Source organism: Ailuropoda melanoleuca, chromosome 8 (genome assembly GCF_002007445.2).
Source record: "Ailuropoda melanoleuca isolate Jingjing chromosome 8, ASM200744v2, whole genome shotgun sequence".
NCBI classification, from domain to species: Eukaryota; Metazoa; Chordata; class Mammalia; order Carnivora; family Ursidae; genus Ailuropoda; species Ailuropoda melanoleuca.
In genome coordinates, this window is record NC_048225.1 from 97336613 (window position 1) to 97352836 (window position 16224).

The following is a 16224-nucleotide window of genomic DNA, read 5'->3' on the forward strand; positions in this document are numbered from 1 at the left end:
TCAGCCCTTTCTGTACTGTTTATCTGATAAATGGAAGTAAACTTATTTTTACTATAATATTTGGTAAGATGTTAATACATTCATGTGCTCACACTGTGCACATTTTGGAAACAACGTAAAAGAGAATCCTGAGCTGGGAAAGGAGGGTGAACAACATGGACCCTAATAGAACATTTTAATTTAATCCTATTTGGCATGTGGTTTTTAGGTATATAATGTATAGTGGTTAAAAGCATAGGCTCTGAAGTCAAACTGCCAGGGTCCATATTCTGGCTTAAAATACTCTCTAAATTGTGTGACCTTGGAAAAATTACTCAATTTCTCTGAGCCCCCATCTCCTCCTATGTACCCCAGGGAAATGATGTGCGGTATTTAGAGAAAATGCATACAAAGTACTAAGAACAGCACCTGGCAAACTCAATAAATATTAGCTTTTAATATTTTTTCATAATTTTATTTAACTCCAAAATATTCTTAAATGAAATTTCACTATTCTTGGAAAGGAAAAGTTATATTATTAATAATTTATTTTTATTATTTCTTCTTTCAGATCCTTGTATAATTTCTGAAGGTAACATGAACAAAAATAACATACAGTTAAGAGGGAAAGACATCAAAAAACTTTATGTGAAAACGGGGGATTTTGTTGAATTTGAGTGTAAATGGCCATATAAAGCAAAGACATCAATGCAATCATTTCGGACACTCTGCCAGGAAGGGAAATTTGAATATCCCATGTGTGAATGAAACCAGCATAATTTTGCTGAATATAATTTTAAAAGTAATCCTACATGTATAAGTATGCATTATGTAGTCAATTCTATACTTATTTTCTTTATTCTTTCAGTGTTGTTTATCTCAGTTTTATTTTGAACTTGGACTTTCAGAGGTTCACAAATTTATAAGCTGAGAGCAGTGCTTCCCTTATTAGGTGGGCTTCATTATACCTGGGCAAATCTTCGCACTGGGTCTCCTATACATACGGTACCCACAGAAAGTGAGCACGTGCCTTGGTTCAGTACTTAATTCCATCTAACCTCTTCCAGTTGTCTAAAATGTATAAGATAACTTCAAGGCTTTCAGAGTCAACTTTACTTCCTCTGAAATAAAGTTGTTATGGTGATATCTATCTTTCTATCACATCAAAAAATACAAAAACTATGACCTCTTATGCTTTTAGCAAGCATTAGTAAGTATTAATAAGTCCTCTAACGGGAGCCAAATTATTCATCAAACACTAAATAATCCTTAAAGGCACAAATACACCATCTTCCACAAATGAGTAGAAGACTAAAACATTTATAAATCCTGCTACAGAACTTCTAGTACAGTCAAGAGGTGATATGAACATACACAAAGGTAACTACAGTTATAAGTGAAAATGATGAGGTTACAATATTGCATTTATAGGATTATCTAGATATGTATAAAGACTTAAAGAAGATTGAGAGGAAATACAAAATATGCCTGTAATAATTCTATATGGTTTGAGGTTAATTGGTTTAAGAAATTAGAATACTTGCAAATTTTTATATTTCCTGTATTTTATAATTTTTCATTTTGAATTATATTACTATTACAGTTAAATGAGGGTTATCAAGAGCTGTGATTAGAAACCAAGAAAGTAGAAGATGAGAGTGTAAAGACCCTGTAGGTCATGAAACTGATTTCGGGCAAAAAGTCCATTATTTTTTGATGTACCATAGTTCAGAAAAATACTGAACAGGAAGTTTCAGAAATATGCTTTGCATGTTCCTGTATTTTTAGGTAGCATTTCATAGTTAAAATATTTTTTGGTCAGCAGGTTTTCTTTTCTTTTTTTTTTTTAAAAAGTGTCTATGAATATGCTGACAACAAATACAGATAAAAATTAAGGTTTAAAATCTTCATGACTATGGATAGAGCAATAGATTCTTCGATATGACTTCAAAACATAAGCAAGAAAAAATAGACAAATTGGACTTCATCAAGATTATAAACCTTTATGCACAAACAACAGTGATAAGAAAATGAAAGCACAGCAGATATAATAGAAGAAAAGAGTAGCAAATTATATATGTGATATGGGACTCACATCTAGAATTAAAGAACTCTTATGACTCAAAATAGAATGACAGCCCAATTTAAAAATGAGCAAAAGATCTAAATAGACATTTCTCCAAAACATATGAATGGCCAAGAAGCACATGAAAAGATATTTAACATCATGAATCATTAAGAAAATGCAAATCAAGGGGCGCCTGGGTGGCACAGCGGTTAAGCGTCTGCCTTCGGCTCAGGGCGTGATCCCGGCGTTATGGGATCGAGCCCCACGTCAGGCTCCTCTGCTATGAGCCTGCTTCTTCCTCTCCCACTCCCCCTGCTTGTGTTCCCTCTCTCGCTGGCTGTCTCTATCTCTGTCGAATAAATAAACAAAATCTTTAAAAAAAAAAAAAAAGAAAGAAAATGCAAATCAAAATCACCATGAGATACTACTTCCCACCCACTAGAATGGCTATAATCAGTCAGATAGTAACAAGTATTTCTAAGAATATGAACTAATTGGAACCCATTTACACTGCTGATGGAAACGTAAAGAGGTACGCCCAATTTGGAAAACAATCTGGAAGTTGTGTGAAAAGCTAAACATAGAGTTATCATAGACTCAGTAATCTACTCCTAGATAGATATCAAAAGAAATAAAAACATATGTTCACACAAGCATTGTCCATGAATGTTCATAGCAGAATTATTCATAATAACCAAGAGTAGAAACAACCCAGATGCTTATCAATATACACAAAACATATATCTTATATAATATTACTTAGTTATAACAAAGGAATAAAATACTATTGTATGCCACAACACGGATGAACCTTGGAAACTTTGTTAGGTGAGAAAAGCCAGTCAAAAAAGATGACATATTATGTGACTCTGTTTGTAAGATATGTCCAGAATAGACAAATATAGGGACAGGAGGTAAATCAGTGGTTGCTTAGGGCTGGAGTAGGGAGGCAGGGGCTGATAGCTAACAGAGATAAATGTTCTAAAATTGATTGTGGTGAAGATTATACAACTCTGTGATTATACCAGAAAACACTGAATGTACAGTACATTTTAAATGAGTGAATTGTATGATATGTGAATTATATCTCAATAAAGTGATTCAAAAAAAATGGTGGCCAACATGTTAAAATCATGACAAACACTGGGAATTAAAAAATAAAATGAAAAATTAAGACAGTATCAGAATTTATAATGAATTTATACTGACTCAAAGATTGATGGGATTGAACAAAAAAGTAAAAACTTGTGACTCACACTGGCTATCTATTAAAACAGCTGATAGAAGGAAGGCAGGTAGAAGTTTCATTTCTCCTCCTCAATTCTGAGGGGGAATCTTGAAAGGGAACTGTTAACTTAAAAGTTTTAGAATGATAAAATACATATACAGATGTTTTATTTAGAAACAATAGGAAATAGTATTTTATTTAAAGATTTTATTTAATTACTTATTTGAGAGAGAGAGAAAAAGGGAGAGCACGAGCAGGGGGAGGCTCAGAGGAAGAGAGAGAGAGAATCTCAAGCAGATGCCCTGATGAGTGTGGAGCCTGGCATAGGGCTCCATCTCAGGACCCTGAGATCATGACCTGAGTCAAAATCAAGAGCCAGATGCTTAATTGACTGAGCCACCCAGGTGCCCTGTAATAGGATTTTAAACTTGGGTATTCTTGCCCAATTTCTGAGAATTTCTTTCATTCTCAAACTATTTTGTGGCACCTATTTCTAAACAAGTTGCTTAAACAGCAGTATTTGAGAAGCTCTGCTGTCTGGAGCTTACTACTCTCCTCCAAGATGTAAAGAAAGTTAAAAAAAAAAAAAGGAGTAGGATTGGAAATTCCAGAAAGCATTTCTTACAGATAGTTGTCAGGTGAGTAAATTATGTGATATACAAATAACTAGAAGAACGTGATCCAGACCCACTCTCAAGAGAAATACAATCAACTGATATGGAGTGTGAGATGATCCAGATATTGGAATAGACAAGTATTTTTTTGTTTTGTTTTGTGTTTTATTTTTTTAAAGATTTTATTTATTTGACAGAGAGACAGGCAGTGAGAGAGGGAACACAGGCAGCGGGAGTGGGAGAGGAAGAAGCAGGCTTCCCGCTGAGCAGGGAGCCTGATGCGGGGCTTGATCCCAGAACGCCGGGATCATTACCTGAGCCGAAGGCAAACGCTCAATGACTGAGCCACCCAGGCGCCCCTGGAATAGACAAGTATTTTGAACAAGCTTTATAGCTATTTTAAAGGACATAAAAATAAACGCTCTCAATGAATAAAAATATGACATTAATAGAAAAATAGAAACCATAAAAGAAAAAGAAATTCTACAACTTACAGTTCAATATCTGAAAAAAATCTTCACTGGGGAGACTCAAAACAGATGGAATTGACAAAAGACAGTAAGCATAAAAATAAATGGAAATAAACAATGGAAATAATCCAATTTAAATTAAAAAATTATAAGATGAGTTTGTGGGAATGGTTGGACAATAGAAAAAGGAAATATGTACATGGAGTCTGAGAAGGAAAGGAGAAAGAGAATATGGAAGAAAAAGTACTTGAAAAAGCAAGACCATCAATTCCTCAAATTTGATGACTGACATAACTATATAGGATCTAGAAAATTAATAAAGTCTATGCAAGATAAATACAAAGAAAATATATACAAACTACCAGAAACTAAAGATAATGAGACTCTTGAAAACAGCCATAAAAAAAATGATGCATTGCTTAGAGTGGGACAATAATTTCAAGGAAGGCTGACTTCTTATCAGCGCATATGGAGGCTGGAAGATAATGGAAAACAGTTTTTAAGTACTAAAATAAAACATTCTGAACTCAAAATATTATGTCTAGTGAAAAAAATCCTTCAAGGAAAAAAAGCAAAATAAACACATTTTCAGAAATAAGAAAAGTAAAATAATTAACTAGAGCAAGTCATTGCCAGGAGACCTGTACTGTCAGAAATACGTGTCCATTGGGAGTTAGGATGGCCGAGGAGTTGGGGGTCCCTAAGTTTGTCTCATTCCTGGAATACAGCTAGGTATTTATCAAATCATTCTGAACACCCAAGGAATCAATCAGAGATCTGAGAACACAAATACTGCAATTCCACAAGTAGAAAACGACCACTGTTCGGAAGGCGGAGGTGCGGAGACTTGAATCTAGTGCGAGGAGAGGCAGAGGGGAGGGAGCCTGCCTACAGAGGCTACCCCGAAGTAGTATAAGCAGCAGAGTGCAAAATCGGAACTTTCAGAAGCCAGCTACAGTGAGGGACGTGCCTGGCTTAAGTGCCCAGATGGCAAAGTGGGGTGGAATCCCAGGTGTGACAGGGTGGTCTGAGGATCCCTGGGGTCCCTAGAAGATCAGGTGGTGCCTGAGTGCACCAGAGTTCCCAGACATCGGAGCCGGCTGAGAAGAGTGAATGCAGGCGCCCGCTTTCTTCTCTGTGTGGCCATAAGCTGCAAACCACTGGATGGTCAGGAGACCGCTTTCCTGGGAGGGGTCCGGCAAAAGGCAGAAGGGTGGCAAGACCTCCCTGGGAGGAGCTGCAGGAGTCCTTAAAATCTGGAGTTTTGAAACTCAGTTTCATGTGCGAGATAAAAACGCTGGGCCACAGGCTGTGTGAACACAGAGCACTGACGGAAACCGGGGAGACGAGTGATTGCTCTTCTGCAAAGGCTCAATGAAGAGTGGTGGATGAACATTTTCAGCGGTGGAGCTAGAGAGAGGGGCACAGCTTTATTAATCCCACCCACCATCAGTGCGGAAAGCTTTCAGGATGCAAAGCAGTACCACCTAGTGGATTTCAGAGATGCTTACACCGAGCCCTGCCTCCCTGAACCCTGGAGGCTCATGTCCACTAGGCAAGTCCACCTGAGAATCACCGCAACAGGCCCCTCCCCTAGAAGACCAGCACAAAGAACTCATTCACAGCAAGTTTACTTATCACGGAGGGCTCTAAAGCTTCAGCTCTTAGGGAAAACAGTATATAGCATTCTTTGTATTTTTATTCTTTAGTCTTTTAGTATTATTTTTTCAGTTATTTTCTTATTTTTTTTCAATTCTTTTTAAATTTCATTTTTATAAATATCTTATATATTTTTTCTTTTTTGTTTCCTTTCATTGTATTTTATTTATATATAATATATGATTATATATAATTACAATATAATATATGTTACTTATATAATATACATAATATTATATACATAACACACACATATATTAATACATAATATATACTATATAATATTTATAATTATATGTAAAACATAATAAATTATATCATGTACAATATATAATATGTAAAATATGTATAATTTTATGTAATTATAATGCATAAAATATATATTACATATATAATATAAATAATATCACATACATAATTACATAAATATATTAATACATAATAATAGCATGTATATTATATATATATGTAATGTATATATCTTTCTTTCTTATTTTGGGATCTAGTTTCTTTTAACAAGCAGACCAAAACACATCCAGGATCTAGCTTTTGTTGTTGTTGTTGTTATTGTTTTTGTTGTTTTTTTTTTCTTTTTCTTTCCTCTTTTGAGTGGAAAGAGAAACCAAAAGCAGCAAAGACCAGAAAGGAACAGAAATAATCTACAGGAACAGTGATTCTTCAGGTAACACAATGGCACTAAATCCATATCTTTCAATAATTACTCTGAATATAAAAGGACTAAATGCTCCAATCAAAATACACAGGGTATCAGAATGGATTAAAAAAAAGACCCATTGATATGCTGCTTACAAGAGATATATTTTAGACTCAAAGTCACCTCCAGATTGAAAGTGAGGGGGTGGAGAACAATTTATCATGCTAATGGACATCAAAAGAAAGCTGGAGTAGCCATCCTTTTATCAGACAAACTAGATTTAAAACCAAAGACTGTAATAAGAAAAAAACAAGGACGCTATATCATAATAAAGGGGTCTATCCAACAGGAAGATCTAACAATTGTAACTATTTACACTCCTAACTTGGGAGCAGCCAAATATATAAATCCATTAATAACTAACTTAAGGAAATTCATTGATAATGCAATAACAGTAGGGGACTTTAACACTCACTCATAGCAATGGACAGATCATCTAAGCAGAAGATCAATAAGGAAAGAAGGCACACTGGACCAGATGGACTTAACACATATATTCAGAATATTTCATCTTAAAGCAGCAGAATACACGATCTTTTCAAGTGTACATGGAACATTCTCCAGAATAGATCACATACTGTGTCACAAATCAGGACTCAACTGGTACAAAAAGATTGAGATCATACCATGAGTATTTTCAGACCACAAGGCTATGAAACTTGAAGTCAACCACAAGAAAGAAACAGTAGAACAGATCAATGAAACTAGGAGCTGGTTCTTTGAAAGAATTAACAACATTGATAAACCCCTGGCCAGACTTATCAAAAAGAAAAGAGAAAGGACCCAAATAAATGAAATCATGAATGAAAGAGGAAAGATCACAACCAATATCGAAGAAAGACAAACAATTATAAGAGAATATTATGGCCAAATATATGCCAACAAATTAGGCAATCTGGAAGAAATGAAAAAATTCCTAGAAACATATAAACTACCAAAACTGAAGCAGGAAGAAATAGAAAACCTGAAAAGACCCATAACCAGCAAAGAAATTGAATCACTAATCAAAAATCTCCCAACAAACAAGAGTCCAGGGCCAGATGGCTTCTGAGTGGAATTCTACCAAACATTCAAAGAATTAATATCTATTCTTCTGAAACTCTTCCAAAAAATAGGAATAGAAGGAAAACTTCCAAACTCATTCTATGATGCCAGCATTACCTTGATCCCAAAACCAGACAAAGAGCCCACTAAAAAGGAAAACTACAGACCAATATCCCTGATGAACATGGATAAAAAAAATTCTCACCAAGATACTAGCCAATAGAATCCAACAGTACCTTAAAAGAATTATTCACCATGACCAAGGGGGATTTATTCCTGGGCTGCAGGGGTGTTTCAACATCCACACCTCAATCAATGTGACATACCACATTAATAAAAGAATAATGACACTAAGACCCTCTCAATAGAAGCAGAAAAAGCATTTGACAAAATACACCATCCTTTCTCAATAAAAACCTTCCACAATGTGGGGATAAAGTGAACATACCTTACATCATAAAAGCCATATACAAAAGACCTACAGCAAATATCATCCTCAATGGGGAAAAACAGAGAGCTTTTCCCCTAAGGTCAGAAACATGACAGGGATATTCACTCTCACTACTGTTGTTCAACATAGTACTGGAAGTCCTAGCTTCAGCACTCAGAAAACAGAAAGAAATAAAAGGCATCTAAATCAGCAATGAAGAAGTCAAACTTTCACTCTTCACAGATGACATGATACTCTATGTAGAAAACCCAAAAGACTTCACCAAAAAATTGCTAGAACTCATATAGGAATTCAGCAAAGTTGCAGGATTAAAATCATCATACAGAAGTCTGTCACATTTCTATACACTAAAAATGAAGCAGCAGAAAGAGAAATCAAGGAATCTATCCCATTTATAATTATACCAAAATCATAGGATACCTAGGAATAAACCTAACCAAAGAGGTAAAAGATCTGTACTCTGAAAACTATAGGACAGTTATGAAAGAAATTGTGGAAGACACAAAGAAATAGAAAAACATTCTATGCTCACGGATTGGAAGAACACGTGTTGTTAACATGTCTATGCTACCCAAAGCAATCTATGCATTCAATACAACCCCTATCAAAATGCCACCAGCATTTTTCACAGAGCTGGAACAAACCATTCTAAAATTTGTATGGAACCAGAAAAGACCCCAAATAGCTAAAGTCATACTGAAAAAGAAAATCAAAGCTCAAGGCACCACTATTCCAGACTTCAGCTGTATTACAGAGCTGCAATCATCAAGACAGTACAGTACTGGCACAAAAACAGACACATAGATCAATGGAACAGAATAGAGAACCCAGAAATGGACGCTCAACTCTATGGTCAACTAATCTTTGACAAAACAGGAAAGAATATCTAATGGGAAAAAAAGACAGTCTCTTCAACAAATGGTGTTGGGAAAATTGGACAGCCACTTGCAGAAGAATGAAACTGGACCAGTTTCTTCCACCATGCACAAAAATGAACTCAAAATGGATAAAAGATCTAAATGTGAGACAGGAATCCATCAAAATCCTGGAGGAGAACAACAGGCAGCAACCTCTTTGACCCTGACTGCAGCAACTCCTTTCTAGACACATCTCTGGAGACAAGGAAACAAAAGCAAAAATGAATTATTGGGACTTCATCAGGATAAAAAGCTTTTGCACAGCAAAGGAAACAATCAAAAAAACTACAAGGGAACCTACAGAATAAGAGAAAATATTCACAAGGACATATCAGATAAAGGGCGAGTATCCAAATCGATAAAGAACTTACCAAATGCAACTCCCAAAAAATAAAAAATCCAGTTAAGAAATGGGCAGAAGACATGAACAGATATTTCACCAAAGAAGACATACAAATGGCAAAGAGACACATGAAAAAATGCTCAACATCACTCGGCATCAATACAAATCAAAACCACAATGAGATGCCACTGCACACCTGACAGAATGGCTAAAATTAACGACTCAGGAGAACAACAGATGTTGGTGAGGTTGTGGGGGAAAGGGGAACCCTCTTACACTATTGGTGGGAATACAAACTGGTGCAGCCACTCTGGAAAATAGTATGGAGGTTCCTCAAAAAGTCAAAAAATAGAATTACCCTAGGACCCAGCAATTGTGCTACTAGGTATTTTTTTTTGAGGTTTTATTTATTTATTCGACAGAGATANAGCCAGCGAGAGAGGGAACACAAGCAGGGGGAGTGGGAGAGGAAGAAGCAGGCTCATAGCGGAGGAGCCTGATGTGGGGCTCGATCCCATAACACCGGGATCATGCCCTGAGCTGAAGGCAGACGCTTAACCACTATGCCACCCAGGCACCCCTATGCTACTAGGTATTTATCCAAGGGATACAGACAGTGAATCAAAGGGACACATGCACCCCAATGTTTATAGCAGCAATGTCTACAATAGTCAAAATCTGAAAAGAGCCCAGATGTCCATTGGCAAATGGATGGATAAAGAGGATGTGAGATACACACACACACACACACACACACAGAGCGGAGTATAACTCAGCCATCAAAAAGAAGGAAATCTTGCCAATTGCAATGACATGGATGGAATTAGAGGGTATTATGCTAAGTGAAATAAGTCAGTCAGAGAAAGAAGAACACTATATGATTCCACTCATATGTGGAATTTAAGAAACAAAGCAGATGAACACAGGGGAAGGGAAGGAAAAATAAAATAAAATAAAAACAGAGAGGGAGGCGAAGTATAAGTGATGCTGAACTCTTGGAAACAAACTGAGGGTTGCTGGAGGAGGCGGGGAGGAATGGGGTAGTTGGGTGGTGGACATTTTAAGGAAAGCACTTGATGGAATGAATGAGAGCACTGGGTGTTCATATGCAACTGATTAATCACTAAATTCTACCTCTNACACACACACACACACACACACACACACACAGAGTGGAGTATAACTCAGCCATCAAAAAGAAGGAAATCTTGCCAATTGCAATGACATGGATGGAATTAGAGGGTATTATGCTAAGTGAAATAAGTCAGTCAGAGAAAGAAGAACACTATATGATTCCACTCATATGTGGAATTTAAGAAACAAAGCAGATGAACACAGGGGAAGGGAAGGAAAAATAAAATAAAATAAAAACAGAGAGGGAGGCGAAGTATAAGTGATGCTGAACTCTTGGAAACAAACTGAGGGTTGCTGGAGGAGGCGGGGAGGAATGGGGTAGTTGGGTGGTGGACATTTTAAGGAAAGCACTTGATGGAATGAATGAGAGCACTGGGTGTTCATATGCAACTGATTAATCACTAAATTCTACCTCTGAAACTAATAATACACTATATGTTAACTAAATTCTTAATTTTAAACAAAAGTTTTTTAAAAAAGAAGTATGGGATATGAGGCGATGGGTTAAGGAGGGCACATATTTCATGGAGCACTGGGTGTTATATGCAAACAATGAATCATGGAACACTACATCAAAAACAAAGGATGTACCATATGGTGACAAACATAACATAATAAAAAATTATTATAAAAAAAAGAAAAAGATGTGGAAGGAAATGCATTAAATAAAGTGTTTGTGATAATCTTTGAAAAAAAAAAGAAGTATGTATGCATCTAACAAGAATTTTCAGCTATACTCTTTTCCTTCTCAGGGTTTTTTTTCTGGTAACCAATCTTCAGTCATTTGGCTTGAGAAGGAAAATGTAAGCCACTTTTGCAAACCAGTAGCTCTTCTCAGGTGTCCCAAAACTTGCCGGTCCTATTACTTCTGTTGGTTCTTCTCACTTGAAATACATTTAAGAAGATGAAAATCATATCAGGCATCTTCTCTGACCACAACAGTATCATACTCAACAAAATATTATTAAACCACATTGAACAATACATTTGAAAGATCATTCACCACAATCAGGTGGGATTTATTCTGGGGATGCAAGGATGGTTAAATTTTGGCAAATCATTGTGATACACCATATTGATAAAACTAGAAATTAATCCCAAGGAAAACAACTGGAAAAAACACAAACATGTAGAGGCTACACAAGATGCTACTAAACAGTCAATAAGTCAATGGAGAAATCAAAGAGCAAATAAAAAAGTACATGGAGACCAATGAAAATGAAAACACAGCAGTCCAAAATCTCTGGGATGCAGCAAAAGCAGTTCTAAAAGGGCAATCTTTAGCGCTACAGGCCTATCTCAAGAAACAAGAAAAATCTACTAAACAATCTAAACTTATACCCAAAGGAGCTAGAAAAAGAACAACAAAAAAAGCCCAAGGTTAGCAGAAAGAAGGAAATAACAAAGATCAGAATAGAAACAAATGAAATAGAAACTAAAATCAAACAAAAAAACAAAAAAACAATAGGAAAGATCGCATCAAGAACTGGGGATGTACTGTATGGTGACTAATATAACAAAATAAATATTATTAAAAAAACAATAGGAAAGATCAATGAAACTGGGAATTGGTTCTTTGAAAAGATAAACAAAATCGATAAACCTTTAGCCATACACAGCAAGAACAAAAGAGAGGACAGAAATGAATAATATCAGAAACAAAAGAAAAAAATAAATACAAAAGAAATACAAATGATTTTAAGAGACAACTATGGATAATTATATGCCAGCAAATTGGACAACCTAGAAGAAATGGATAAATTTCTGGAAATATACAATCTTCCAAAAGTGAATCAGGAAGAAATAAAGAATCTCAATAGACCAATTATTAGTAATAAAATTGAATCAGTAATCAAAAAAACAAAAACAAAAACAACCCACCCAACAAACAAAAGCCCAGAACCAGATAGATTCATAGGTGAATTCTATCAAACAAAAAGAAGAGTCAATAGGTAAAATACCTTTTCCACTCACAGTATTCCAAAAATAAAAAAGGAAAAAGTTTCCAACCACATTTTATGAGGCCAGCAACACCCTTATACCAAAGTCAAAGACACTACAAAAAGAGAAAATTACAGGCCAATATCCCTCATAAGCATAGATACAAAAGTCCTCAACAATTATTAGTAAATCATATTGAACAATACATTAAAAAGTTATTCACCACTATCAGGTGGGATTTATTCTGGGAATGCAAGGATGGTTAAATATTGGCAAATCAACATGAAACACCATATCAATAAAACAAAGGGTAAAAATCACATTATCTCAATAGATGCAGAAAAAGTATTTGACAAAATTCAACATCTGTTTATCATAAAAACACTCAACAAAGTGGGTTTAGATGAACTTATCTCAAAATAATAAAGGCTATAGATGAAAGACCCACAGCTAACATCATACTGAATAGTGCCACTGTGCAAACCAGCATGGAGATTTCTCAAAAAATTAAAAATAGAAATACCATATTATCCAATAATTCCAATACTGGATATTTGCACAAGCAAGCAAACAAACAAAAAACTAATTTGGAAAGATACATATAGGGGTGCTTAGGTGGCTCAGTCAGTTGGGTGTCTGCCTTCACCTCAGGTCATGGTCTCGGGTCCCGGGATTGAGTCCCACATTGGGCTCCCTGCTCAGCAGGGATTCTACTTCTTCCCCGCCCTCTGCCCTTCCTCCCTGCTCCTGCTCTCTTTCTCTCTCAAATAAATAAATAAATAAATAAATAAATAAAATCTTTTAAAAAAGACATATACATCACTATGTTTATTGCAGCTTTATTTTCAATACCCAAGATATGGAAGCAACCTAAGTGTCCATTGATATATGAGTGGATAAAGAAGCAGAAACAGACTCTCAAATACAGAAAACAAATACAGAGGGGAGGATGGTTGGGGCATGGGCAAAATGGGATAAGGGGAGTGGGAGGTATAGGCTTCCAGTCATGGAATGAATAAATCACAGGGATAAAAGGTATAGCGTAGGTAATATAAGCAATGGTAATGTAATAGCATTTTATCGTGACCGATGGTAGCTAGGCTTGTGATGAACACAGCATAACGTATAGATTTTTGAATCACTATGTTGTACACCTGAAACTAATGTAATAGTGTGTGTCAACAATACTTAAATTAAAAAATTAAGGCTGAGATGCACATATGTTCCCTGAATTTTCCAGATTAGAATAAACTGAATAATGGAGCCGGAAGCCAATTTGTAGTGAGTTGAGGAGTTATTACTCCATATCATTTCTTGTTATTTATGTTTGTTCTTTACTGTACCTTTATTCATTTTTCTATTTTGCTATTTTTTAAAGTCAATTTTTATTTACTTACTGTTTGTATGTTTCCTATTTTATTAACGTTTCTATTTATTTGGGTTGATTTCTTCCTTTTTTGTTTTGTTTTACTTACTGTTCTTTCTCCAACTTTTAGATTTGGTTGTTTAATCCATTTTTAAGAACATTAATTGGTATATATTTTTAAGCTAATATTTTCTCTGAGCACTGTTTTATCTATAGCCCATAAAGTCTGATATGTAATGTCTTCATTACGTTTTCTAGAAATCCTGCAATTTTAGTTTATATTTCCATTTCAACCCAACTTGTCTAATAGAAAGTTGGTACATTTTTAGGAGAATAGCCTTTTTTATTGGCTTAAGTTGTAAATGTATTGCATATAACCAGAGAATTTTGCTTATATTAATCTATTTGAAATTTGATTAGATTTTTTAATGGCTTAATATAAAAGGTCGGTTTTCGTGACTGCTTCATGTGCACTGTTATTTGGGTAGAAAATTAACATACATTTATAAGATATACTTTACTGACTACTTGTTAGACTCTTCCATATCCTTTACTTATATTTTGTTCTCATGAAGTATTTTAGACTGAAAAAATTCCTTGCTTGCCTTATTACCTGTCTGACGTTCCTGCTTTATAAAATTTGCTCCCACAAGCTTCAGGCAATGTCTATTTGCCCCTATGATGAGAAAACAAGAAAATTAGCTTACAACTTCTTCCTTTCTTCTTCCTTCCCTCTCCTCCATCACCTAATTTTATTGAATGTTAAGATCTTTCTTGGTGTTTATATTTATTGTTTTACATATATTTAGAATTCTATTTCATTTCATCTTTATATTATTTGATTTCCACCTATAACTATGAAGGAAGGAAAGAAGGGAGGAAGGAAGAAAAAAAACCAGAAGGAAGGTAGAAAGGAAGTGAGGAAAATAAAACAATTGAAAAGTCCATCAATCAGAGAGTAATTAAATATATTACATTACCTCCAGCTTTTGGAATACTATTGACATCTTATAAAGAATGAGATCAGTCCATGTGTCTTGAAATGGGGACATCATATACCAAGTGAAAGTCTTAGAACAATATATATAATGTATGATATGCAATATATATGCCGCTTAATACATATAAAAACAAAAACATGTACATACCTATAAAAATACATTTTCAAGTGTGTATAGTAGCATCTGGAAGACACAAGAGAAATTCTTTACAGTCAGATTTCTGGACTGAGGAAGTAGATCTGGAGTTTTGGGAGGAATAAAGGGAATTTTCATTCTTTTTTTTTTTTTAAAGATTTTATTTATTTATTCAACAGAGATAGAGACAGCCAGAGAGAGAGGGAACACAAGCAGGGGGAGTGGGAGAAGAAGAAGCAGGCTCATAGCGGAGGAGCCTGATGTGGGGCTCGATCCCACAACACCGGGATCACGCCTTGAGCCAAGGCAGACGCTTAACCGCTGTGCCACCCAGGCGCCCCGGGAATTTTCATTCTTTATCCTATTTACATTTGTATTGTTTGAACTGTTTCACAATGTCGAAGAGTTGCTCTTATATGTGACAAAAATAACACAGCACTTCAAAATTGTAGTTTAAAAAATATCTGGTCATAGAAAAGCTGACTTGATGCTAAATACATTTTATATAAACTGAATTTTTTAATCTTTGGAAAATTTAATTTGGACCATACTTTCTTTCTCTTGCTGAGAACATCAAATATATCCTTATGTTTTGGGTTCCACAGGCCACAAAGTGGCAGTTGGTTTCCAGTAGTCACACTGTACCCAACTTTCTATAGAAAGATCAGACATTTTCCAACCTTGCTTTAGAATGTTTCCTTAAAGATGATTTAAAGTTTTCTTACAATAAATGGCAAATAAAACAAAGTAAGATTTTCTTTTTCTTTTTCTTTCTTCTTTCTTTTCTTTCTTTCTTTCTTTCTTTCTTTCTTTCTTTCTTTCTTTCTTTCTTTCTTTCTTTCTTTCTTGATGTTGCATGTTGGGGCAAGAAGGAAGAAGACTTGTCACATCTGTGCTGGTCCTCTGGGGAGTGCTCCTGGGTCCTCCAAGTGACACCTGTAGCACTGAGGCCTGGACGCACCCCAGCACTGAGGAACCTGAGACGGGCAAGCGCCGAGCAGCCAGTCACAGCCACATCACAGCACAGGGGGGTCTGCGGACTGCCTGGTTCTTCTCGGTGCTCACAGGGCTCCTGGCCTTCAAGAGTAACAATGGAACTAGGACCAAATCATGACCAGAGGTTTCCCACCTGCTACTGCGGTACCATAGGTTCCCTTCT

The 16224-nt window shown here is 35.6% G+C and overlaps 1 protein-coding gene across 6 annotated transcripts in view; it reads left to right on the top strand.

The window, feature by feature from the left end:
- CFHR5 (complement factor H related 5) overlaps positions 1-16224 on the top strand; it is a 136657-nt gene extending 120433 nt beyond the window's left edge. For 5 of the 6 annotated variants that reach the window (XM_034666966.1, XM_034666965.1, XM_019799710.2 and 2 more), the window contains one exon: positions 15938-16224. In XM_034666966.1, the coding sequence (XP_034522857.1) occupies positions 15938-16179 (242 nt within the window). In that variant the 3' untranslated portion in view covers positions 16180-16224. Of the gene's footprint in view, positions 1-550; positions 2227-15937 lie in introns of those variants that run through there. The other variant, XM_034666969.1, reaches the window with a different exon arrangement.